We start from the raw sequence: 27,705 nt of genomic DNA, 5'->3' as shown, positions 1-27,705 counted from the left end.
ACCCCCCCTAAGGCCCCCCCATAAGCTGCTCCCTCATTCCTGCAGCCCTCGGGGACTTCTCCCCTCTGAATTCCTTCTACACGTGCAGCTGCATGTGCCCCTGTATCACTTTGCTGGGGCTGCCGGAACAAAGTGCCACGGACTGGGCGGCGTAGACCATGGAAATGTGTTTTCTCACAGTTCTGGGAGCCGGAAGTCCAAGGTCAAGGTGTCATTAGGGTGGATTTCTGAGGCCTCTTTCCTGGCCTTGTAGATGGCCATCTTCTCCTATGTCTTCACATGATCTTCCCTCTGTGTTCGAATTCTCTCTCCTTGTGGACACACCAGTCATACTGGATTAGGGCCCACCCACCCTAATCACCGCATTTTAATTTAATGACCTCTTTAGGACCCTGTCTCCAAATAAGGTCACATTCTGAGGTGCTGGGGGTTAGGACTTCAACATAGGAATTTGGGGGGCACAATTCAGCCCGTAACAGCCCCTCACTTAGCACAGGGTCACCACCTGCTGGAGTCCTTCCCGGGCTGCCCGTGAGCTGTGTTTGCACCGAGATTGTCTCCGCTTGGGGGGAAGCACCATCTACTGCCCCTCTGAACCCCTGCGGTGCTTGAGGACTCGCTGAGGCAGCGTGATTTAGGGACCTCTGCCTGAATCAGCTGGTCACGGTCTAGTCAGGGACACAGGGTGTATTCACCTGTAGACAGGACGGTGAGGAACACCAACTGAGTGAAACAGGAGACAAAGCACTGTAGGAGCTCAGAGGATTTTAAAGCCACAAGAGTGACACTCAAGGGGCCCGTGTGTCCCCAGAGCACCAGTCGGGAGGATCCCATTAGGATGCTTTTCTCAAACCATGGTAATCACGTCCCCAGCCGCACCCCGTCTGCGGCTGGCCCTCGCTAGAGGACGGACACAGACGCGGAGCTTTGGCTTGGCAGGTGAAACTCTAATGGTTTCTAATGAAGGGAAAGGGTCAGGCCCACACCGGCTGGAGGCCGGCCATGCAGCCAGCTGGGAGTTGCCCGTCACTGTTGGCCACGCGGATTCCCCGGTCCTGCTTGTCCCTTGCGGTGTGCAGAAGGGCAGAATCCTCTGCTCTCCCCTCGCGCCAAAACCGGGAAGCAGGTGCCCCCGGGCAGGATTTGTGTCATGGTTGACAATTTCAAATCTTTCAGGAGCTCAAGTTTTGCATTCACCCGGGTTTCCGATAAAGCCCTCAGTTTAGCTACTTACGGGTTTTCCCCGTCCCTTCTCCTCCCGCTCGGTGCCCTCCGGGGTAATCTCACTTCCGCTCACGGTTTTCACACCATGCGTGTGCAGACAGGCCCTTAGCCATGGTCTGCGGGTGTAGATAACCCCAGGGCCATATCTCCAGCCCTCGCCACTTCTCCAGTTCAGGCTGGAACGGCTGACCGCCTGCCAGGCCTCTCCGTCTGCGTGTCCAAGGCGAGCTAAATCCCATTTGCCCTGCCCTTCGTGCCCCCTTCTCTTTCACCCCACCCCCTCGTACCTTACAGCCCTAACAGGGGAACATCTATAGCCCGACCATCACCACAGACACACACACGCCACCGTCCAGGCCCGGGCCCCAGGACTCTGCCTCTCAGGGCGGGACTCTGGGCCGCTCGCGCTCCGCTTCCGGAGATGACTGCCCATCTCAGCTCCTCTCTGCCCTGCACTCTCTCTCTGAGGGCCAGGAGGCTGAGGCCTCCCTGAGGACGCCCAGGCCTTGCTCGCCTGTGCATTTTCCCATCCTGGGCCCTGCGGCTCTGTGGACTAGATGATAGAGGCCAGGAGCCACCCCTTCACCTGGCCGATTCCTCCTCACCCTCAGGCTCCACCTGGGCCTCGGCTGCCCCACCTGGGCTCCGTGGAACTCTGCTTAAATGCCTTAAGGGCACCATGGGTTAAAGTTGTGTTTTAAAAAACTTTCTCCTGCCTCCTTGGATCTCTCACTGCATGCCAGGCTCTGGAGTAGACGTGGCGCGACACCTTGGGCACAGGCCAGCCCAAGAGCACTGGAGTCACCCTGTAGGCAGCCCGTCAGCAGCCCCAAGTGCCAGCCCCCGGGAGAGGCAGGTTGAGCGGGTGTACAGAGGCGGCCGAGCCTGGTTCTAAGCCGGGAGCCTGGGCATTTTCCTGAGGGAGGCCCGTGGGAGGGCACAGTCCGCCCGGCTCTCACCAGCCAGGCACAGAACTCTCAGCTGCCGGGGCTGACGGACATTCCCAGGGAGGTTTCTCCCCATCACCTACAGGAGGCACCTAGCAGCGCACCTTCCTCAGCCCAGGTGTGCCTCCTCCGCCCACATCCCCACGTGATGCCCTTTCCACTGCGCCCACTGCTGGGTCTGGTCCTTGCTTCCCTTTCCCCTTCCGAGCATCCCCGCCCCTGAGGCTTCAAGACCCGATGCACCTGACTTCCCCTCTGACCACTTTGCAGACCTCCGTGACTCTCCGTGCTCTGTCTGTGCTGTGGCGACGTTTCCTGCAGGCATCTTGGCGCCATGGGCACAGGATGGGAGGGTGCTAGTTAAAGCCGGTTCTGCCGCAGCTGCTGTGTGCTTTGGCCACGTGCCTGCCTGCAGTGCCCTGAGCCTCAGTTTACCATCTTGGTGATGGGGTGGTTATATCTTGTTCGGAGGATTGTACGTGATAAAGCTGGTTGAGGCTTCTGCATACTGCCTGGCCAACAGCATCACGCAGAAAAGAGCAGCCTGCTCTCCGTCACCTAAGGCCTGAGGATGGAATTACTCTGGATGGGCATGGTGGGGGGGCGGGATAGTTTTTACATTTTGTTTGTGTGTTTGTTGTGTGCGTGTGCGTGTGTGTGTGTGTTAATACAGATTAAAAGCTGTTCCCTGGTCTGTATCATTGCCGGGACACGCGGTAGCGAATTTTCCCCTAGTTGTTTGTGAAGGTGGAGGTGACTGGACCTCCAGGACCTCCCCTCTCCCCGCAAGCACGGTGACTTTGGGGACAGCTTGGTTCTCAGCCTGAGTCATGGCAGCATCTCCTGGGAGTGGATGAAGCGCAGATCGCCAGCCCAGCCCCCAAGTTTCCTGTTGAGCATGTCTGGGGGGGTCGGGGCCAAGGATGTGCCTTTCCAACCGGTTCCCAGTGAATTGATGCTGCCGTGCGGGGACCACATTTTGAGCCACTGCCCTGAAGAACATGAGAGAAAGGTAATAAATCTGGTTGAGTACTAACAACCATCCTTCCCTTTTGAGGACCTGCCCTGGGACATGTTACAAGGAGCTAAATGTCAGCTTATTTTACAGTAGCCACATTTTTCGATGACATTGTGAGATGTGGGTGCCTTCCTTCTGTAGCGTTTGTCAAAGCCTGCTTCCTAGAAGTTCAGCCCTGTAAAATACCGTGATAGAAAAGAGTCCTGTGGCCCCAATCCCCCCCACTTTGTCTTGCTGTAGCCTCGGGGTTCCTGTGCGGCCCCTCCCAAGAGGCTGCCGGCTGGGAACCAGGTGGCCGCTGTGTGGCCTCAGGTTCCACATCCACGGATCGCTCACCAGCCAGTGGGCACCGCACAGGGCAAGGCAGGCCCAGGAAATGACCTTCAGGCAGCACAACTCAGGGACTACAATCAGGACAGCATTTTTTTAAGTATTTTAAAAATATTAAAAAATATATTTGTTAAAGCTCCGAGTATTCTTTTACTGCTTCAAACAAACCAAGGGAAAAAGGATTTAATTTTCAGTCAACGAGGAAGATTGAACGCATTATTAATTATGTGATATTTTTTTTTAAATGACTGTTAATTGTATTGGGTGTGCTAAAATGGTATTATTTTGTTCTGTCAAACGTCCTTATCTGTTAGAGATACCTGCTCAAACGTTTATGGATGGAATGATGTGACATCAGGAATTTGCTTTAAAAGCCACCAACAAAACAAAGTAGACGTGGGAGGAACAGATGAAACAGGAATGTCAGTATGTTAGTTGTTGGAGCTAGGTGCCAGCATATACTACGCTTTCTACTCTTGCTTGTGTTCGCAAATTTTAAATAAAAAGTTAAAATTTGAAAGAAAAATTCTAAGAGTCCCATAGGCGGAGAAGTCTCGCCAACATCTCTGGTGTTCCCCTCTTGGGAATTCCTAGCACACCTGAGCCTATGACCCAGCTGGGGAGGCCCAGCCGCAGAGAAAACCACAAACCCCGTGCAACCCAGCATTAGCCAAACCTGTCTGCAGCCCTCCGCAAAGCGCAGCGGGGAGTTTACAGTGAGGTAGGGTAGGAAACCTTCTCCGACGGTGGAATGTCTTTAGCATTTGACCTGTTGGGCTCATTCCTCTCTGGGGCCCGTTCTGTTTGGCTCTGGTACCCTGGGCAACAGCTACGCTGCCTCAAGTAGACTGATGTGGGATCACGCGGAATTAATTGGACTTCATTTGTTATCCGCCATCCCAAGTAATTTGCCTGACTCTTTATAGGAATGTGTGTATATATTCTGAATAGCAAACTTAACAGCTCTTGTAAAGTATAACCTCATGCAGTAGAACTTTACCAATTCGTGTTAATTCTCCTCAATAACAGTGTGATGTACTTTCTGGAATTCCAAGTTAGAAAATATAAAGAAATGTGGTATTGTTGCTTTTGTGACCCTACCATAACTCAGACTTGTCTAATTAGAGTGTTGCCAGTAAAATTCCTCACAGAGGAGATGTGATTTCATGCATAAGTAAGAATTCTTTGTAATAAACATATCAACTGTCTGTGTCTACAGATAATACACAAATAATATTCTCACTGTAGGGTTTTGGGGTTTCTTCCCCAAACCTTACTTTCTTAAGGGGTTTTAATATTCTTCCTGTTCTTCTGTTTTTGTCGCCTACTTGTCCAACCTTTCTCCTAAGGGATATAAACTTCAAATCAGTGAAATCTGACTAAATAAGGTTTTACTCTAATGGAAAAATCATTCACCTGATGACACACTCAAGCTGCCCGCCAGTGCCTTGCCATCTGGTCCAAGGACATTGTGTCTTGATCAGAGCCTTAGCTGTTAGTCTCCACATCCGTTCCTGTAATCGCCCTGTGGTGCAGGAGTTTACCTGCGAAACCCTACGGTAACTTTCATGCATTATAATTACGGAGAAAAATGGAGGCTCAGGAAAGTTTATCATTTCATGCGTTTCCTCAGAGTAGACTGTAGGCTGTGGTCCATTGGTAGATCCTGAGGTCCGTTCATCTGGAGACAGACCAGCATTTTTTTTTTCTTAAATAGAATAAGATCAAGCAGAAAATATGAGAGTGCATCCCAGGCTGTAAGAGTCAGAATTGCTTGTTTTAGGTGTGTCTGTGTGCACACACTGGGTCACAAGTGTTAATGACCCAAGTTTTTATTGTGGGTCATGATCAAAGCCATCTGATAGAGAATAGTTAAAGCAATTCCAGACTAGAGAAGAATTAATAACTGAAGATTAAACTTTTTCTCCTTAAAGTTAATAATTTGGTCGTATGTGCCCCCAAGTCATTTCCGTGCTCTGGCAGCCTACTCCCTCTAGGAGCTGCCTGCTAAGCGGAGTTGCAGCAAAGCGCAAGTTTGTATCACTGGTGGGATTCCTTTGCGTTGTTAAAGGATGATTCAGCTCCTTGGGGAACCGTCCAGCTCTTAGCGCTAAGGGTTGGAGCCCCTCGGAAGAAGTGATGACATCACGGTGAGGCACCAAACTGGTGTGATCATGGAGGATTAAAGTGAGAACAGGACTGTTAGCAGCCCTGGTGTCACCAGTGTCCCCCACCCCTCGATCAGTGCCGGGTGCTACGTACTGAGAATATGAAACTTTATTCAGGGATAACCAGCGTCCTGCAGTTGAGAAAATATGAGAACCGCCCCTGGTCCTTTCTCCGCGGTCCCCCGCCCCCCCGCGGGGCAGGCGCTTGTCTGTTTCAGAGCCTCCGCTGGACAGGTGTCATCCGTGCTCAGCACCGCTCACCTTCAGAGCGCAGCTAAAACCTCACGGGTCCTGCAAACCAAATCCCCTGCTGTATGCGCTCCCATCACGCCTCGGCTTCTCCATAAACGCTCTTTGCCTAAATATACGCCCTCGATTAATTTCTCATTACTCATTTTACCGGCCTCAGACTCGTGCAGCCTGGGCGACTGCCTCGGAGGCAGATCACCGGCTTCCCTTTAAAGCCACTCCCCTCTGACTTCTCCGTGTGGGTTTTGGAACTAGCCGTCCACCTTGTGTCTCACAGTCGTGGGAATCCAGATCCAGAAAGGAGAACTCACTTGCCCGAGGTTAGGGAGAGACAGGGGTGGTTTGCATTGTTCCTGACAGGAACAGACTAGTCCGTGTGCACCGGGCATGCTGACCTCTGAGCAGTCAGAGCCTTACCTGCTTTCTCCACGGCCATTCTCTGACCTACAGTGTAGGTTTACATAAACCCGTTGGACGACCTAAGTGTAATTTAATGTATTAAATTTGGATAAGCTTTTTCTGACCTCAGGTCCTGTTTTGAAGTTAGGAAAAAGTGCGTCCTTGATCAAATCCCATGATAATTTTTCTCTCAGAAACTGTTGCAAGAAATCCCTCCTATTAAAATGTTTCTCAGCTGCCCGGTCATTGATTAGTAAAGTGAGTTAGTCTTAACTAGTCTGTCTGTCACTGTCTGATTTTCTTATAAAATAAGGGACATTTGGGTAAATTCACAAAATTGTGCTGCAGCTACAGAAGACCTTAAAGTATTTTGAGGTTTGGACTTTGAAGAGCACTGGCTACTGTTAGGGACCCAGGCTTGTGGGTTTGGATCCTGGCTTCTCCTCTTACTAGCTGTGTAGCCTTGGGCAGCTTACTAAACCTCTCTGTGCCTCAGTGTCCTCCTCTGTAAATAAGTTGTGGTTGATGACAGATCTTACCTGATTAGGCCCTTGTGAAGATTACATGAATGAATGCATCTCCGGCACCTGGATCAGTTCCTGGCACAGAGCAAGAGAAATATTAGCTCTTATTAGCAGTATGTCCGTAACGGACTCTTCACCTCCATCATTTTACAGTCAAAATCCTAATGAGCTGAAAGCAACCCTCGCACTCTAAGTGGATCACTCTGTTTGTTCTTGAACATTGAAGCCACAGGGTGCTCAGGAGGCCACCTGCCTCTCAGGTTTGGGGGCATCTTTTCAGTGTCCCAAGTGCCGATGCTGAGTGAAGCTCAAATTTCCCCATCCAGAGTTTGGAGGTTACTGTGGCTTTCTCATCCCACCTAATAACACATGTTTGAAAAATGCTTTGTTTCTAGGGATCTCACATGATTTCGAGGGCAATTTTACTATTACCCAAAGGAAGGCAAAATTCTTATTGCCCAAATGAATGTCACTTTGTTATGGCCCCAGGAACAAATGTTCCACCAACGATACTTGGTCCAGCTTTCCCACCTGACTGCATAATTTCTAGAATTTCCCAACATGTGGATATATCGAATAAATTCCAAGGGAGAAATCAAAGCTCAGAGGTATGACTTCACTTTACTTTTAAATCTGCTGCTGTCCCCTCGTCACCTTGCTCAGGAAAGGGTATACTGGCGTGGAAAGGAAGGCCGGAGGAGGGCAGAGTCTTAGACCGAAGATGGTTTCCTCTTTCTCCATTAAAAATGCCCATTGTTGACCGGGTTTTGCACGGATGGCCTGTGCCGGTGAGGGCATTCAGCCCTCGATGGGGGCGCTTTGTTTCACCACAAGTGACAAGGTGCCCCAGCGTCTGTGAGCCACGTCCACAGCCTTGCTTACCGTCAGCAGTGGAGCGGGCCAGGCTTGTCTCTCCAGCGACCCCAGCAGCACATGACTGGAGGTAACTGGCCATGGGGAGGAAAAGGAATGGAAAAATGGATGCCCTAGACTTGGGCCTCCAGGTAAATCGCTGTAGTTTCTCTTCCAGCCTTGGAGGTAAAAGACTTTCCAAGTGGATCAGCCACTTTCAACTCTATGCATAGTCAGGAACACAACTGAAACTGCCTTTAATCAGGGTCTGAGCGTGTCAGTGCTGACAGGAGTTCTGCCCCAAAGGGTTCCACGTTCAAATGCATTTAGGAAACATGGGTTAAATGAAGTTTACCTGGTTTCCTTATGACGTCTCAGGGCCCTCATGTGCCAGGGGCATTTAAATCTCTGAGAGGAGGAGACAGTCAGCAGTGTTTCCAAAAATTAGTCGAGCAAGGTTACTCAAATCACGCCGCAGGACTGGAGTTGGTTGGAACGTATTTGGGGTCACAGTCCTGAGGGCTGTGCATGTGACAGGTATAAGGGGGACAGTTTGCCAGAGAATCTGAGGACCCAGGTTCTTGTCGGGGCTCCACTCCCTCCCAGATCAGTGACCACAGGCGACATGGCCTCCTCTGTCACAAATGGCTTCCTCATCTGTACAAAAGGAGGCCGAGCTCCCCAGGTACCAGCCGCCCTGCGCACCTCGCAGTGAGGTGGCTGGAACGTGGGAAAGCGGGCTCTGAGCTCAGCTGCACTTGTGAGACAGGGTTATGAGTACAAGTTCTCTGAACCCAGAAAAGGCTGAGGCAGGCTGCCAATTTGGGAGGAATTCCCTGGTGGCAGTCGTTTTATCCTGCCTTGCCAAAGGTTTTGCTTAAATGCATGAATCAAACTTTACTCTCTATAGATAAATGTACAGAACTGACCGCAGCTTCTCTGTGTAATCCCAGACTAATGCTGATGATTCTTTTTACCCCCTGACAGCTATACTGTCTTCTTTATTCCAAATCCATTTCTCTTGCTTGGTGGTGGAGGGAGTGATAGCCAGGGCCTCGTAGGAGGTAGTGAGCAGAAAGTGCCACAGTGTCCCCGCAGCAAGCAAAATGCACAGTCCGGAGGGTTCGGAAAACTGCAAATGTTTTCGTATTTTCACACTAAGACTCATATGGTGGCAGAAACTGAACCGATGTGCAGCTATTTATACTCTTTATCCTACTTAGTGTAATCTCTATACGTTCTGCTGTAGAAAATAGTAATGGTTTTGACTGTGGGGTGCTGCCCCGGACCCCTTCAGGAATATTCATTGTATGTGATTTATGCAATGTGGTGCCTTTATAATATTTGCAAAAAATATGAATTCTGAAACCTATCTGGCCCCAAGGATTTGGGGTACGAGATCAGGGACCATAATGGAAACTGAGGCACAGAGGCACATGTCGCCTGTGGGGTTGGCGGAGCAGGCTGCCCTGTTACTGGGTTCCTGACTGGGGTTGCCGCCCCCTTGTGGCTGCTCTTCACCGTCACGCACCTGGGCACCTGGCGAGGAGAAACCTCATCAGTGCTTTGGAAGCCCCTCCCTCTTTCCTTCCTCCCTTCCCTCCTCTGAAAGCCACAGAAAGGGGAGGCACACCACGCCAAAGGCCCCTGCTCTCTGCTCCACCGGGGCGCCTTGGGAGACCAGCCAAAGAGAAGGCTCCCGGGTACCCCCGCACCCGGGCGGCCAGTGAAGAAGCAGTTAACGTGCACCCCAGGTGCTATAGCTACCGCCAAAAGCCAGCAGTACTTTATGAGCCTTGGAAATCTTGTTGTACCAGTCCGTTCTGAATTATCAAATTCACACTGCCTATTTATAGCAACTTCTTAATAGTTTAATGATTTACTCATCCCTTATGGGTCCTTTGGTATATTTGTCATAGTTGTTAGAGGAAAGAGGCCTTTTAGAGCTACTTTACAGGGTGACTCCCTTGATGATGCTTCCAAAATTCTAGAATAGAATCCCGCTCAACTCTTCCTGACACACATATTGAGAATCCAGCTGAAGAGGCAAAGCGAGCTTAAAAACTGTCCATGTCAAGGGTCGGAATAGCAGCTGCCCGTTTTTATCTTCTCCAAGCTCCAGAGAAAATGCCTTGGATATTCTGGTCCCTCTTGCATTAAGTGAAGTCACACTTTATAAAATAGACTCCGGTTTCTTTATAAGGTTGGCTGCCTTTAAGCCTGGGCCTTAGTCTGGTCACCTGTATTTTTTGAGACTTTTAGGGAAATATGGCAAGAGTCCTGCAAAGAAACCCAGCCCTGTTGGCATCTGCCAGGAATTGCCGTATAGAAAGTTGATGGATTTTTCTGCTGTTAAATTTAATTCAGACTCTTGAAAGTGGTCTCAATAAGGCACTCCCCCTTCTCTCTCTTCCATCTGCCCCTGTTCTTATCATCCGAGACTGGACACATGGTTCCATCAGCACTCTCTCGGTTTGACTTGAGATGATTCGAAAACATACCTCTTAGCCTGAGCCCTCTCTTAATAGGGAGAGAGACTCTTTACTATTCTTCAAGATCATTCTGGCAAAAGCTGGAGGAAGAGCCCATTTGCTTGGGAACACACTCCAGGTTATGCTCCCATCGCCGGTGGATCTGGCCCAGCCAGACTGGTAGGTAACAAAAACAAATCCACATTTTGAATCACTCCTTTGCAAGCCTTTGAGGCTCTGGTGCAAGAGGAGTTTCATGCATTCCTAAGACGTGAGCCACAAACAGCCCCCAGGGAGTCACCCTGGTTAATTCACTCCCTGCAGCTGCTACAGGACATGCTGCTCATTTGGTGCTGACGGCATACGCATACGTTGAGCCTCTGTGTGCATCAAGCAGTATGTCAGGTGCTGGGGACACAATAAATTGAACCGTTGACCTTGACCTTGAAGGAGTGTTAGGCGTGCAAGAGCCTCCACTACATCGTGATACGTGGGAAGTCCTCGTGGGAACACAGCAGGGCAAGGGTCAGCTCAGGGAAAGCAATGGAAAGATAACATGTGAGCCGCCTTTGAAGCTGGCTCCGGTTTTCAGGTCATACAGTTAGGAGTTCCAGCATTTCTAACACACATGATGAAACTCCTAAGAGCCCCAGTAATGTTGAGGATCTTTTTAGAATTCTTTGTCTCGGCTTGGAGCGGCTGTGCAACATGTTTAGACTGGTATGTTTTGGGGAGTGAAAAGAGGCACGATGAGTAATGACACCGTGACCGAGACCTAAAGCTGGACTGTCCCAGAGAGTCAGGATACCTGGGCCAATTCCGTCTTACCTCTATTGGTCAGGGAAGAGGCAGGAGGGGGTTGGCTGCTTTTTTTTTTTCTTCCAGAGAAGGATAGGAAGACAAATACAATGCCATCTGCCCTTACGATCGTTTTTGAAGACTGCAATGCAGAAAATGTTTGTACTTATGTCACCAATAATTGTTTTAGGATCTCACAGCCTTGTTACTGAGCCATAAAGATGTTGCTTTTTGGGCTTCCCTGGTGACGCAGTGGTTGAGAGTCCGCCTGCCGATGCAGGGGATGCGGGTTTGTGCCTCGGTCCGGGAGGATCCCATGTGCCGCGGAGCAGCTGGGCCGCTGAGCCTGCGTGTCCGGAGCCTGTGCTCCGCAACGGGAGAGGGCACCACAGTGAGAGGTCTGCGTACCACCAACAAACAAACAAACAAACAAAAAAATGTGCAGTGATGTTGTGAAGAAAAGTCTAAAGCTTTCTAAGAGGATTAACGTAAGATTAGAAGTAATGATGTAATTTGATAGCTCAGAATAACCCCAAAAAAAAAAAAAAAAAAAAAAAAAGGATGTTGCTTTTTTCTCTATATTCAAAGCAGCACCTTTTGAAGCAAATGCTGAGGAAAAGCAACACATGGCATCTTGAGCTTCAGAATTCCTCTTTGACTGGGGTTCTCTGAAGGGGATAGAAATTACTTCTTTTAAAACAGTGTTTCAAGTTAGTACTCCCATTCCATCCTCACCTGCCTGCGTGAAAGAAGCAGCACAGACAGATGCAGGTGATTTTCATCCGGGTGCTTGGTCATGTGTCTCACGTGGAACACTGCCCTCTGATGCCCCGGGCAAGCCTCCGGGCCAGTCTCAGGCAGGCACCCACTGCCCAGCAGACTCTGCGCTCCACGCCTTTCCAGGTTGTCTCTTGGGTGTCACCGTTCCTTAGTTTCCTTAGGAAACCAGTCCCCTCTGGTTTCCACGGTGACAGCTCCGCCATCGGATGTATTAACCGAGGCTGTGCAAGCCCAGGCAACTTATACCCTCTACTCCAGAGACCACATGGCCCAGATTCCCTGGAAGAGCTCTCGTTTCAAATACCATCTTCCATTGCCCACATAAGGGCTTCTACTTGTCAGGCAGTGTGTTCTAGTTTGCGATAACAAAATGCAAAACAATGGGATTCTATTACCTGTGGCATGTGACCCAGAGAAACCCGGAAGAAGCAGGACCCTGGGTCCACTTGCACGTAGTCTGTCTAGAGCCCCAGTCCATCCTGAGGAGCTCAGAGCCTGGCACAGTTCGGCTGTGCTGGTGCCGCTGGGTCTCCAGTACCCAGCCCTGTGGCTGCACCGGCCGTTGCTCAGTGTTTATTTAACGCATGGGCCCAGGCACAGATGGTGGTGAACAGACTCACATTCATGGACCCGTCGTGCCTTGGGCATCCGTGCTGCCCTGGATCCCAACAGTGCCAGGTTGAGCCCCCAGCCAGAACCTGCTCTTCAGCAGAAACATCCTCCTCTCCCGACCCTAATAAAACTCCCCTTCTTGCAGGGCTCCTGGGTGTTAAAAAGGAGAAAAGTGAAAAAGGCTCCCAGCTCTTCCTCTCCCCCAGCCTTAGTTTGCATCTCAAATCCTTTACCTTCCTGGCAGTGATCCATCACTGTCCTTGACTGAGGGTGTCCTTAGGCGCCTCTGAAATGTGGCCCTGCTGTTATCACACTTTCCCTCACTCCCCCTTCCGTGTGGATTTACTTGCCCAACGATGATGGAAGGTGGGCTGTGGGGTAGGCTGTGTTCATGCCTGCCATCTCAATGTAACGTACAGGTTCTCCTTTGATCTCTTAAACACTGAGTTTACATTTAGCCCTAATACCCCTAGGAGCTCATCATGACCGACCTCCTAAGAGGTCAGCCCAGGGCGCCTCATCCCAGCTGCCCTCGTTGTGGCCGTGGGACCGACTCTCCAGCTGTGACTGGGCTCGCTAGGAGACTCCAGATTACGGCTTGTTCAGTTCTTCCCCCAAAGCCTTGGCACGATCCACACTGTGGTCCCCGAGTGTTGCCTCGGGTTTCGGATCGGCGCCGTCCTGCAGACACAAGGATGTGCTTCTCTGCTCTAATTTTCCCAAGTACGACGACCATCCTCCAGTCCTCCCTCCCCACTGTAACGTGGGGATGCATCTGCTTTTGTTTACATGCTCAGCTCGCGACAGCTCTCTCCTGGAGTCATGCCTTGCGTGCAGCGTGCCTAACGCATGGTGCTCCCCTGAGCTTCCCCAAACCCCCATGAGATCCAGGGGTAATTAGCCCCTCACCTCAGATGAGGAAACTGAGGCACAGGTGCCCCTGGCCACCTGGCCATCAGTGAGAAGGTTTTCTGTCTGCCGGCCCATCTCTCCCAGCCCCACGCATCCGCCTTGATTGTGTAATGCTTCACTGGTGGCAAAGGCAAATTATCTGGCTGCCCCCAAGGAAAGCAAAGGGCCCTAAGGGAGGAGACCCCCGAAGGGAACATCTGGCAGGGAGGGTGCTGATGAGAGACTCGGGGTGGGGCGCAGGGCAGCATGCCTGCTTCTGCTCTTCATCTCCACTTGGAACCCTTACTTGCCAAGTTCGGAGAGAGTCTCTGCTTCCCCACACTCGCTGGGGAGCGGCCCTGGAGAATGCGCATCCACCCCCATCCGAGGGAGGATCGGCCCATGCAAGTTCTTCCTGTCCATAAGGACAAGCTTGGTTTTCTTGTGGTTGTCATGGAGACTGGCCACACTGAGACAAGGAAAACCCATTTCTGGAAAATCACGACGACCTGTTTTCCAGTTTAGCATCTGGTAAACCTCACAGGTGTGCTGCGCCGGCCTCCTGATGACATTCGGGGGGCCTGTAGGACCAGCTCTCAGAGGACTTTCATCTTCACCTGGCCCCTAACTCAGAGCCCTGCCACGCAGCAGGAAGAGGAGGGCCGCCACGAGAGGGGGGAGCAGGTCCTCCAGCTACTACACAGGCAGGAGGCGGGAGGCAGGCCTGACACGGTGTCAGCGCTTCCTAATTCTGAGGCACGTTGGGTACTCAGTGTGTATATGTATGTATATTTCTGTTGAGTGGATAAATAAATGACACTGATGAATCAACAAATAACCTAACAGATGAAACTGATGCATCAAAAACAAACCTTAGGGCCCTGAGCAGTGATTTCCCAGGCGGGAACCTGGGCAGGGGAGGGGATCAGAGCTTCCCAGACTATTCACTATCAGGCAGAGAAGGAAGACCGATCAGCGCCCCGCGTGCGCGCCCCACAAATTTAGTGACCTTGACAAGGTCTGTCCGGCTGCGCTCTGGGCTGTTAGAATATTCTCAAGCGCTTGCTCTAAACACGGGGGCGAGGGTGGGAGCTACTGGAATGAATGGAAGTTGTCCTAACTCACTAGCTGGCTTTTTTTTAAGTAAGCAGAATTGGCGGTGGGTTTACTTTTCTGCGTACCTGCTCTTTTTCTGTTAGTTGTGGATAAAGGCATGAGGGCATGGTATGATCTGAAGAGGGTCCACAGAGGCAGCGTTTTAATCAGGCCGCAGCTGAATGTGCCAAGCCAGAGACCACTGAGAACCGCAGCTTATCACTTATCAGGTGTACCTGGCTGCCCAGGGAGGGAGTGACGGCCGCTAGCAGCTCACCAAATCCCTCTGCGCCGTGAGTTTGGAGGGTGGATTAAGGATGTAATTACTGGTGAATCCAGCAGCCGAGAAATCCAAATGCTCTTGTCCATCATTCCAGGTACTTGCCTTTAACCTGAGCTGTGTTTGGTGCTCCCAGGCCATGTCTTGACTTTTGCAAGAGGCGAAGCTCCCATGGCCAAGAGAGACCTGCCTGGCAGTCTCCTGAGAGAAACTTAATCTGGGTCTCCTCTTTCCTTGCTAGGGTCTCCCAGAACCAGCCTAGTGAGAGCTGGTCCCACGTAAAGCCAGCCCCCTGCACCTCCCAAGATGGGAGTAGACCCAGACCAGACGAATGTTTTGGTGTCTGTATTTTATTTAATATCAGCGTGTACTTCTTTCTAACAGGAATTCTATTAACAGTCGTTTTATTGTAACACATCTTACTTACACGATCATTTTCCTTTTGTTTTTTGCGGTACGCGGGCCTCTCACTGTTGTGGCCTCTCCCGTTGCGGAGCACAGGCTCCGGACGCGCAGGCTCAGCGGCCATGGCTCACGGGCCCAGCCGCTCCGCGGCATGTGGGATCTTCCCGGACCGGGGCACGAACCTGTGTCTCCTGCATCGGCAGGCGAACTCTTAACCACTGCACCACCAGGGAAGCCCCATTTTCCTTTTTAAAGCCATAATAGCTGTCCTCTAGAAAATACATACTTTGTACTTTGAACCATGGATACTGTCCTCCCCCAAATCTTACCATTATAAAACATGACCTTGACCCTGAAGACAGCCGACAAGATCTGATTTTAAGCTATAGACAATAAATACCCTGGTTTTTAGCACCTCTCTCGTCAGCATTAACTACTCACTGGTACTTCCCTATATTGGAATTCAGAAGAATGACACTGAAACAGATGTATTCAGAATCAAAGATGGGATGGTTTTAAGTGTAAGTGTTACTTACTGAAATGACATAACATTAGAACGTTTAATACATATGTGTGATAGTTACACAGATTATCTGATAGTTATAAAAAGTATTCTCCGGTTATGCCCAGAGCATGTCCCTGTTGTAATGAGCTGATTTTGCCAGTGGAGGCAGTATGCTATTCTAAGCACAGTTTATCTACATTATTTCATTTGAACTCACAACTGTTCCATAAAATAGGGATTGTTCCCATTTCACAGATGGACATTGAGGCCCAAGGAGCCTAATCATCTGAAGTAAGATTTGAACCGGGAGCCATCTGTCTCCAAAGCCCAGTCCTCAAACGCTGCATTTCACAGCTTTCCTCTGTGATGCTGAGTCCCATCTGAGCTCTGTAGAGACAGGGGCAGAATGCGGTGAATTTCCAAACAGATGCTCAGCTCACCCCCGCACTGTCAGGAGGCCTGGCCGGGTTTCTCTCATCCGATATGGTGATCACTCTGTATTGTGATGAATGCAGACACACATACTGGTCCAGAAAGGCCCCCCTGTATGAAATCCATAAGATGCAAGCTAACGATTAGAATCATGACTGTATTTATCTTACCTTCTTCGCATCCAGCACAGGAGAGAGAATAAGGTAAGAGCAGAGGGAAGACAGAGGAGGGAAAGCCATAGGTCACATGATGAGACGGCCTTGTGTGTAAAGGGCATTGGTATGAGACTTAGAGTGCCTTTCTGGAAATACGTGTCTAGCGGGAAGATGGGGCTTCCCGGGCCCTGGTAAGGTAGCTGTCACTGCACCTTGTGTGTCTGTGGGACACATCGTTTACACGTAGGCCATCCTCGCCCTACACACTCAGTACTTGGAGTGGCAGCCTTCTTGAAACAAGCAAGTGGTGAAGTGTTGGCATCTGGATCGACAATCAGCCAAGCATCTGTGGGTGGAGTGTCATCTGGAGAGCAGTCTTTTTAGAATCCCGAAGAAGAGCATCCTCCCACCTGGAGACCGGACCCCACACATCTCTAGGACAGACTCAGAGGCACAGGCTGGGTTTGGGCTTTGTGCCAGAGTCATGGCATCCTGGGATCAGCAGGCCTGAGTCAGGGAACTAGAGGCACCACAGCCGATGCTGAATCTTGGCCTTCTCATTGAAACAAAGATGTAAACACGAGCTCAGACATTGTCCCCCAGAAGAACACCTTTGTTCATGCCCTTTAAAAAGATATTACAAACTCTGCATGCCAAATCCTACAAGGAATTGGGTCCCTGATTATTTTCTCTAGATTTAGAATTTCACCTAAAGCCCCTGAGTCGTGTTTCATTTCCCTTTAGTGAGGCTCCCTGCACAATGACCTAACCCTTAGGGAGAAGGGAACACACTTGTCCTAAGGTGCCAGTAGCCCCTGCCCACCGCAGACCCCCAGCTCCCTGTTATCCGGGTCCTGGCTGAGCCGTCCAAAGCCTTGCTGGCCCAAGAGCCACCGGCTAAGAGGACCAGCAGTGCCATCTTGTGGGAGTTCTCGAGGCTCCTAAAGTCAGGCGGAAGGCGGGAGACAACCTTGACTGTCACGCTTTGAAGAATGACACACGAAGAAATGTACGGGCGCAGTCAAGTGAGATGGTCCCCTCTGGTCACCAGCCATGCTAATTATTATTTTGGTGTCCAGAAAATTAATAACCCAAATAAATGAACACCAAGGCAGAAAGATATTTCAAGAACTACAATGGCTAGGAAGGATTTCCTTTTCCTTCTGTTTACTAGGAAATGTATTTAAAATCAACCCTGGTGGGAATATATTTTTCCATAAACTATGAAAACACAAAGCCATAGGTATTAAAGTCCAAATATAGCCGCGGAATCTGCTTCTAGATCACCTCGAGGCTCTGTCCTTGCATGGGGAAGGTCACCAAGGAGGTGCCTTTTCCCAGGAATCTGTCGTGGGAGCAGGACCCAGACCAGCCCACCTCCATCAGTAAGAGAAGAGGGGCCTTAGACCCCATTCGCTCTGCTGACAGCAGCAGATTAAACTGTGCCCCTTCCTTCAGCTCACTGTGCTGTGGCATCATGTCCTTCCCGTTACACATGCGTGTGCACACTCACACACACGGATCTCCGCCTAGACTCCGCCTTCTCAGCCTCCACCCAGACTCCCCTCTACAAAGTACCTCCCCCGCCCCGTCCCGCCCCCAGTGTGTTAGCTGCTTGTCAGAAAATGAAATTGAAACCCTGACGCAGCTTTCTGGGCTTGAGTGTTCGTGAGAGCAGTGTGCTCCCTGACTCACCAGGTGGCTTTGACTTTTCGGGAGATTCTCAGGGGAAAATCCCTTTCTGAGTGCTCGTGTGCTTTCTCACCGGGAAGCAAGGGAGTGTCACGTGATGACCGCTCCCAGGTCCTGATGTAGCCTGGATGGCGCCATGCTCCCACCACCACTGCCAGTGTCCCCACCACCTTCCTTCTGTGCTTGCTTCCTGTGCTGAGACCAGGAACTGTGGGTGGGGGAGGACTAGTGGTCTGGATGTAGCCTCTCGCCGCAGGGCAGCAGCCTCGCTGTGAGCTCGAGTGGCCTCATCACTTTCAGGCTTTCTTCCTGTCTTCAGTGGGCTGGGAAACTAACAACCAAGCCCAGGCCGTTCCCATCAGGTCAAAATAGGACTCAAATAGATTGAGGGCCTGGAGAGTTTTTCTTCAAGTCCATGGTTTGGTGACATCTGTTTTGTGTATCCCAGACCCTCCTTTTGCTTACTTGGGAGGTTTTCTGTCCCAGATAAGCAGGGTTATTCTGCACGGCTAGGGGAATCTGAAGATGAAGCAGAGCTGATCCAGTTGTGAATCAGCAGTGGAGACATAAGGAGGGGCTGGAGATGTGTCATCGTCATCCCAACACCTACCATTTGCTGCGTGCTTGCAATGTGCCTAGGAGCATGTGTACGTAGAGTCACCTGGCGAGGGAGGGTCCACTGCCTCCCGTTTTACAGATGAGGAAACTGAGCCTTAGAAGGTCAAATGCCAGCCTACCAGCCAGTCATTGGCAGAGCCAGGATGGTCTGACATCAGAACCCACACTCAGCTGGCGTCCACCTGCCACCTTTCCTCTGGGCCTCCTTCTTAGACTGTGTTGACTGCATCTTGAGTTGACGGATAGTTTGAAGCCTTCACTGGGCTTTGTTCCTGAAGCTCGCGAGCTGAGATGTGGGTGATGGTGGGACCCGTGACCCAACAAAGAACACGAAGCTGAGAGCTCCAGACCCGCGTCCTCCAGGCTCTGCCTCTGGGACCACGAACAAGGTTCAGCCTCCTCCAGCCACCCATAAAATTGGGATAACACCTGCTGAAGAGAATCAGTTGCATTAATAATTTATGTGGAAGCACTCTGTACCCTAGTTAAGTGCTACAGACATAAATGATAGTTTTCAAGAAGAAAAGATCCATTATCAAGTCAGAAAGTAAATGCTTAGGCAGATTTGAATACCTTGTACTGCCTGGTTGAGTAAGGGATCCTCTGATTGCATTTAGATTACTTACTTTAAAAATCTGCATCTGTAAATCATGTATAGAAGCCAGAACCTAAAAATAGAGGCTACTCCATGACCCAATTCTCAGTCCTAAAATGAGGGCATCAGGCTAATGCCCTGGGCTGCCCTCGTTCCAAGTCTGGCTTGGAGCACTTATCTACTGTGAAACTGTCCGGCAAGTTACTGAATCTCTCTGATTTACTGTTCCCTCATCTGTAAAATGCAGATAATAGTTTCTACTTTGTAGGGTTGAAAGGTTAGATATCACAATTCTGTGTAAAGCCCTTAACTCAGTGCCTGGCCCACGATAAGTAATCAATAAGTAGTAGCTGTTACCATCTAAGATCATTCCCATCCTGTAGAGAAAATAGAGAACAAACAGCTCATTAAAAGCTATGTGTCCCCATCTCCTGTAAACAATGCCCACTGATTCTTTCAGAGCGTATTTACATGAAGAGGAGAAAGCATTTGCAGAGGATGACTTGGTGGACTGCCTTGAACCCAGATCAAAACTGCTAACATGAAAAGGATTCTATGAAATGGAACTCTTGGCAATGCCTTTGCTGCCCTTTTGACTACTTGCAATGGGATTAGTGACTTGCCTGGTTTCTCGGTCTTACTGATGACTCTGTGTGTGTGTGTGTGTGTGTGTGTGTGTGTGTGCACGTCCCCATCCCAAAACACTCCTGCATGGCAACTCAGCGACCCCAGTCCTTGTCAGGATGCTTGGGAAGGCATAGACTGACCAGCCAAGCGGGAATCCTACCCACACCCGACGGTCCCACTTCATGGAAGCCTATTTTTAGATGAAGAAGGGGCCCTGCACTTTTCTGTGGGTGGAATCCCCCCCTTAAAAAGGATTTCTAAGGGCTTAACCCCCTAGGGTTCCAGGAAAGAAGGGAAATGACTCCATATCACTAGCTGGGAAAGTGGGCCAGCGTAGGGGAGCGGGCACTAGTCACTCTGACCACGTTGCTTATCAACAGCAATCCAGGGAAGACAGTTAGCATGTTGATTCTCATCGGGGCGCCCAGAATCGCTTCCCCAGGCTGCGCTGCTCTCCGTAGTCCCCTAGAAGGGTAGCCTCAATGTGCCTGGGCCAGGCACACGGGTGTCCTGCAGAAGTCTGGGCTGCCAGAGGAGCTTATCTTCAGTGTGTCCACTGCAGTCTCGGGCAAAACCCTAGAAGCCGCAGCAGAATGGAGGCGGGAAGGGGCCTGAGGTTGTGAAGGAATTTGCAGTCATGCCCGTGAGTCTGGGAAACCTTCATCAAACATGCAGGGCCTGTCCCACGGAGGAGGTCGTGGACTTGGGTTGGGGCCACTGGGCGAAGGGCAGGGAGCCAGAGACCGTGTCACCATGAGGACACCCAGAGGGCCACGAGCTCCTCGTCTGCAGAGGCACGAAGGCGTCGGCTGTGGCCGCACTCCACGTGGGCGGGAAGCTGGACAAGGTCACCACTAGGCCCCTTCCAGCCCCAACTCACCAGCCAGTGGATTCACACCTGTCAGGGCTGGACAGAAAACGTCCGCATCGCCCGGGGCCTGCGCTGACAGCCCAGGTTGTGAAGTCTTAGGACAGAAAAAAGAATGGGATCTCAATTATTTTTCTACGCGGTGTTCTGGATATGAGTGAAATTAAATGTATTGAAATTTATTTCCGTATTCGCTGTTTCCGAGTTCAGCAGAGGTTTTGAGATATGAACTCAGTTTTCTCAGCCCTGGGGACTTTCATTTAAAGATGAGACCATGAAAACTCAGTCCTGAAGGCGTCTGCTTTCCACAGGGTCATGCATTCACTAAGCATTTCTGGCATTTTGTCCTGCCCTCTGCCTTTTCTGAGAATGTCAGTAAGGCATAAACCTTATCTGAGAATGTCAATAAGGCATAAACCTTATTCATCAAGGAAATTTATAAAATAAAGAATAGGAAACTTTTGTTAAGGACAAACGACCCTGTTAAGAATTTGATGTGGTCCTTGACAGGTGAATACTGGAAACCTACGTGCATCAAACATTTGGCGTGTGCACAGGCCAGGTGTAGTGAAGCTGCAGTTTCTGTTGATGTGTAGGAGGGTTACCGGCGCTCTAATCCCTGCTAATTGCATCAGGTTCGCAGTTTCTTTAAATTTAAATAAATACGGTTTTCAAAAACTGGAAAGGCCTGAGGATGTGGGGAGGACAGGAATGATATTTTTCGCTGTCTCTGTTTCCTGGGAGAAAGTACGGTTGCTTCTTCAAAACAACATCTGTCAGAATGATTTTCATCAGATTAAATAAATCCTCAAAAGCCACTATCACAGTTTATAGAATCTTGGAAACGTAGGTTATGCTTCGCGTGGAACCCTAATGGAATTTAAAATATGTGTGTTTTTGCAAACACAGCTTTGAGAGCAGACTCTTTACTGGGGTTTGTGAATTTAAGCTACCATGTCTCAAAGAGTTTAGAAAGTGTTTTTACTACATAAATGTAATAGACAATCGTTTACCAATTTGAGATGCTATTAATTGTAGATGGAAAAGGCATTGAGCTTGGGGCTCTTTGGCCAAGCCTGATGAAAACCAGCATTGCACACTCTGACAAAGAGCTGTGTGAAAACAGGTACCACTCTTAAGTATGGCACGAGAGGCCAGGCTTCTGTCATCTTTTCACAGGCAGCTGCCATATGTCCTTAGGGTCAATTATGGCCTTTTCAGTTTTTTAGAGGAGAGAGAACTTCGTTGCCACGGGGCGGGGGGCAGGGTGGGGGTGGTTATGTCCTAAAGACCTTGAATGATCAATACAGATTGATATTTATTATTCCTTGCTGCAAAAAGCTTACTCTTAAAATTAGTTGCTAAATTTAATCCCAGTGAGATACCGCTTCACACCCATTAGGATGGCTACTATCCAAAAAAAAAAAAAAACCCAGAAAATAATAAGCTGTGAGCATGTGGAGAAACTGAACCCTGTGCATTGCTGGCGGGAATCTAAATTGGTGGAAATGCTGTGGAATGCCATTTCTTGGTTCCTTTACAATATTAGAATCTAGAGCATGGTTCTCAAGCTTCAGATGCGAAACCCTTGGCTGTGAAATCCCTGGAGACAGCCTGTGGTTGATTTGGACCAGTCAAAGCAAGATTCCTTGGATTCCAAACAAATCCAAACGTACTACATTAGGGACTTAACACTTGAGCCAAACTTACTCATCCCTGGCTGACTATTGATCCCACAGCCAAATCATATTTGTAATAAAAAAAAAACCCAACCCAGTTAACCACACAACAAAAGCTAAATAAAACAAAACCAACGTCATATAGGGAACATTTCTGTGCTGCTTAGTAAGACTTGAAGTTTCTTAGTCTCATGGAGTAACAGAAATTACTTGGGGGAATTTGGGGTGTTTTTGTTAAACTCTTTGGGATGTAAACAGTGAACTTTCTGAATCCTGAGACTTTTGCCTGCAGCAAAAGAAAGCTAAAACAAGGATCCCTGTGGCAGGGTGGAACAACAGAGCTGGTGGAAGGCGAGCTGGGCAAATCAGGGATGGATTCCACTCTGCCTGCCCACAAGACCAGCCTTAAGCAAAACTGGCCACTTCTGGGAGCATCTCACTTTCCCCACTGGCCGGCCTTGCATTCAGTACAGCTCCTGGGTCCCCTTACCTCTGACTGAGGCATTTCAGAGGTGTGCACACCTATGTACTACCTGGAACTGTGTTCTGATGCTTTTAAACTACGACACATGCAGTTATTTTTTTTAAAGGCATAGAAGAGTCTATAATACCATAGAAGTAAGCTCGCCAGATACTAAGTGCAGAAAGCAGACTACAAAACAAGGTGATTCTTTTGGTAAGAAAAACGGAAATTTAAGAAGAAAACAAGTGCATCTGTCTATCCATAGAAAGAAAGGCTGGGAGCACATCCCATGTGTTAACAGTGGATATCTCCAGGTGGTAGAACTACAAGTGGTTTTAACGTGCTTGGCTTGTTGCTTTTCAACGATGAACCATGTACTGCTTTGGTCCTATATTCTGTCCCCTCAGTATTGGTGACAGGGTGGGCCAGCTTAGTACCATGAAAGAGATTAAGAAATGGCAAGTTTGTTTTCTACATCTGTGACTCTATTTCTATATTGTAGATATGTTCATTTGTACCTTTTTTAGATTCCACATATAAGTGAAATCATATGATATTTGTCTTTCTCTGACTTCACTCAGTATGACAATCTCCAAGTCCCTCCATGCTGCTGCAAATGGCATTATTTCATTCTTTTTTATGGCTGAGTAATATTCCATTTTATATATATCTGGAGAAAAACATAATTCAAAAAGACACATGCACCCCAATGTTCACCGCAGTACTGTTTACAATAGCCAGGACATAGAGGCAACCTAAATGTGCATCAATGAAGGATTGGATAAAGAAGATGTGGTACATATATACAAAGGACCAAATGTTTTTAATACTTGGGGTCCTGTAGGGGCCAGGAGCTTTGCATCGGCTCTGGGATCTCCCCCATTAGAAGCTTCCAGAAGCCGTGGACTCTGCGAGCACTCTGAAAGGGTAGCCACCCAGCCCATAGGACAGGAAACTCCCTGGTTGGAGTCTCCCATTTATCCAGCATGACCCTGCTCCTGCCCTGCTCCGGGGAGCACCCAGGTCCATATCTCTTGAGACCAAAACTACTGTGCTTGCCCACAGTTACAGTTTAAGGATTAACCAAAAACCGAAAGAGGGCTCTTTGGTGACGCGCCCGCTGTCTGCTACGATCATTCTCCGCTCTCTGCCTGAGCTCAGCCTCCGCAGGAGGAGGACCCGCAAGTGTCCCGAGTGCAGCAGCCAGCGGGTCCGTGTGATGAAATAACGGGAAGAGGTGTGCCTCCCGCTTCCCGCGCCCTCCCGAGGGTCCTTGTTTGTCACACGGCCCTGAAACCAGTCTCCACATTCGCGTCACCTGCGTGTGCCTCTGTTGTGAGTCGTGATGGTCAGTGTGTTTTCCTTCTTGTCTTCCAGTCCACCCAGACCGACCGTGTTCATCTCCGGTGTTATCGCCCGGGTAAGAGCCCTTTCATCACATCGGGGCCTCGGCCCGCGATGTCCTGATTCCTCCTGTCCTTATTCAACCCCACCTGTCCACCCAGGTCCGGAGGTCACTTAATCAATCGCCCCCTGTCCATGGAGCGTGCTTCTGTGCATCCGCCCGTCAGGGGCAGATGGGACGGTGGTGACGCGGAGCCCACAGCCTGAGCTGGTGCAGCTGCCTCTCCTCTGTCCTCGCCCGTCTCCCTTCTCTTTAGGCTCAACCAGGGTCGGCAAAGGGTTTCAGGGTGATCTGTGAGCTGAGACTGTTTTTACATTTTAAATGGTTGAAAATTTGAAATAAGAACTATATGGCGTGACGTGAAAGTTACATGGACTTTAAATTTCTGTGTCCATGGGTAAACTTTTAGTGGCACACAGCCTTGCTGTCCATGGATGTATATCATCTATGGTCCTTTCATGCTGCACTGGCAGAGTGCAGAGAGTATGACCTGAAAAGCCTAAAATATTTACTATCTGGCCCATTACAGAAGATAGTTGCTGCCCTCTGAACCAAACTGATGGGTTTGGGTCACTCTCTTTGCCTTTCAAGAGCCCCCTCTTCTTGTGAGACCTAACGTTTTTGTAACTGCAGACCTCCTCCCAGCAAGCCCCCATTTGGGGGACAGTGCACTAATTCCATCCATCGATCTGCGGCTCACAGCCCATTCGAGCCCTTAGCATATGATGTGTAAAGAAAATGCCACTGTTGGGGACAGCTCAGCACAGCCACCCAGGGACCCTGGGACAGAAGGATGGCACATCTACTACATGCGAGGAAATTAAATGCCCACACAAATCTGAGGTCACCCCACAGCTCAGCCAAGAGCTCACCATGGCTCTATGCTGCCCGGGGTGGGCTGGACCCCAGCCCCTGTCACAAATGCACAAGAAGGCAATTCCTCCCTAAAAAACAGCTGGGTACCTTCTCTGAGACTCGGCTGGTTGAATCTGGCTTATCTCACAGCTTCCAGCCCTGCCCTGTGTGTTTCCTTCCCGATGAGCGCTCCAGGCCCAGCTCGCAGCTGTGGCAGCAAATCTGAATTTAAGACCCTGGATTTGGTTCTGTCTTGCCCCTCAATTCAAAAAAATCACAAGAACTATTCTAGCAGAAGAAAGCCATCCAACACCCAGCTTAGTTCTGAGTGAGTCATGTGGTACCTGATCCCATGGCGTGGCGGCAGAGACAGCGAGCTTTCTCACCTTCTGGAAGGGACACGGGCCTTGGTGCCTGCTTGGGCTCTCCAGAGAGCTTCAGGACCCCCAGCAGTCCCAGGAGACAGGCTTCTACCTGCCGACAGGTTCCCCACTCCATCACCCACCCGCCCCGTCCCCAGAGGGAAGCCAGAAGATGCTGGGTTTGCGTCTTGCTTCACGTACTCACTCAGCTGTTCACGGTTGATGAGCCAGTGCTTTCCGTGTCTCCCGCCAGGGCGACAAGGACTTCCCCCCGGCGGCCGCCCAGGTGGCCCACCAGAAGCCCCACGCCTCCATAGACAAGCACTCTTCCCCGAGGACACAGCACATCCAGCAGCCTCGCAAGTGACTGGCGAGGACCCAGCGCCCTCACCAGCCGGGCCTCAGTTCCCCGACACTTGGTATTTCCCCAGCAAAGAGAACTGGCATTTTCTTCAAAACACTGCTCCATTGGGAAATTTAAGACAGAGCAAAGAGCCCCTTCCTTTGCCTTGAATTTCCATATCTAAAGCTAGAATCAGACCCCAAAGCTTGTTTCCAGGGAGTCCTGGCAGATGTTGTCTGCGAATCACTGTGGCGCTACAAGTGCCATTAGCAGAACTTGCTAAGACTTGAGTGAAATGGAATTGTTCAGAGTTTAGCTTCAGTTCCGGTTTATGAATTGCCCTGGTCTTATAAACAAGCAGGCACAAATTTGGGAGGGTTAGATCAGGTCAGGGGAAAACTCAATCATTTCATGCTTTTCGGTAAGAGGACAATAAAGTCTTAATACCTAGTGGGGAGAGAAAGAGATGAGAGCGTTAATTACAGAAAAACTGAGCAGGGGAGACTTTTGAAACAGGCAACAGCATCACTGCATTTCTCTCCTTTGTGTGATGAGGGATCACAGCACAGGGCGACACCAAGCACTCCCAGGAAAACCAAGGAAAAGCTTACAGCTTTGAAACGGCTCTTTCATTCCAGGGGTCATCTTGCTGAAAAATTTGCCCAAAGGGAATACTTCCAGAACGAGGTTTCTCAGTGTGGGTCCCAAGTCCTGCATTGCCCCACCATCCAGACGGGCTTGCCGTGAAATCAAGGCAAACCTTCATTTTTTCAGTAATCACCTCTAGAGCTGCTCTTGAGCTCTGGGAGTGATCACTGACCAGGTGGAGGAATAGATGCATAGCTAATTCTGGAACACTAGAGCAAAAGCATTGACCACGTGGGAAGACGAGACGAGAACCTGCCCTTTGTCTCCCTAGGGAAAAGTAGAACTACCACGTGCCATTTGAGCTAGAAAAGCCTGTTTGTCCATCAGTCGAAGTGTCAGGAACTCCCTCTGCCCAAGGGCACATGTACCTGGGCCCCTGTCCACTTGGGCCTCTCAAATTATCCTACGCTTTCTGCCCGGGTTTCCTACCCAGAGCTGCCTTAGACTGCTCGCTGGCTGATGGTTATTGGGTGCTCTGCTTTTCTGAAAAGCCAATGGGCTCGTTCACTCAGTTGTTCAAATCTCCCGGAGCAGATGCTTCGGGAGAGGGTGCAGCCCAACTGGCACACTTGCCAGCATGGTGTTTGCCGCGGGGTCAGCAGTGGGCACACCACAGCCTTTCTGAAGCCCTTTCCAGCTCCACATCCGTGACTGGTAAAGGTGACACAGACCTAGCAGACCCAGCTCTCACCCTTCCCTAAGGAAAAAGCTGGCCCTGCTTCACATCCTAAAGGCAATATTTGGTTTCCCATCTCACTGACTTGCGGCAGCCGGGGTCTCACCCTCAAGGCACCGTGTAGTCACCTCTCATACTTCTTAATCGCTGAGATGTTGCTAAAAACTGAGGCTGGCTTTTACAGATGCAGACAGGGCAGGCAGCCTCCTCCCGGCCGTCTCCCGGAGCCGGCATCTCAGAAGGATGCTGAGAGCAGGCAGCACTAGGTCAGTCTGGGGACCACTGCACCCTCCGCTGCAGAAATGAAGACGCGTCCTTGATACTTTTTAGTGTGGCAGCCAGGACTGCCATGCTGTTTCCCAAGGTGCATTTTTCTTGTCCTTTTAGCTACATCTGGCATGTATCTGTAGATCACTGAAAGCAAAATGTTCTTCTGAATGAGTTTATCAATGGTTAAGCTCAAGAAGAAGAATGATTATAATAAAGCTCCTGCGTTTCTTCTCATGGTTTGTTTTTTCTTACATCTCAGAGACTTTTCCTTTTCATTTTACTGGAGTTGCCAGATGGTTTCAATAGAAATACGAACATGCAAAAATGAGGGGTATTTTCACAAATTGTTTCCCAGACACAAAGCCAAACTATTGGACAGCAGGGCACCTTGAGTCTAATCGTCTACTTTAAAATGTCATAAAATGGAAAAGCTTAATGCAGTTGATTAAAACGCATTCCTAGGGTTCAG

General features: G+C 49.8%; 1 protein-coding gene across 1 annotated transcript in view; it reads left to right on the top strand.

Moving 5' to 3' along the window:
• Window positions 1-25,666, top strand: part of DAP (death associated protein) — a 59,873-nt gene extending 34,207 nt beyond the window's left edge. Inside the window, exons 3-4 of the mRNA XM_007456445.1 lie at window positions 24,055-24,097; window positions 25,553-25,666. Of these exons, the coding sequence (XP_007456507.1) occupies window positions 24,055-24,097; window positions 25,553-25,666 (157 nt within the window). The remainder of the gene's footprint in view (window positions 1-24,054; window positions 24,098-25,552) is intronic.
• Window positions 25,667-27,705: the final 2,039 nt, after the last annotated feature.

The sequence above is a fragment of the Lipotes vexillifer genome, unplaced genomic scaffold (genome assembly GCF_000442215.2).
Source record: "Lipotes vexillifer unplaced genomic scaffold, Lipotes_vexillifer_v1.1 scaffold458, whole genome shotgun sequence".
Taxonomy (NCBI): Eukaryota; Metazoa; Chordata; class Mammalia; order Artiodactyla; family Lipotidae; genus Lipotes; species Lipotes vexillifer.
The sequence above is the reverse complement of the archived record's forward strand: the minus strand, read 5'-3'. Positions and strand labels throughout refer to the sequence as shown.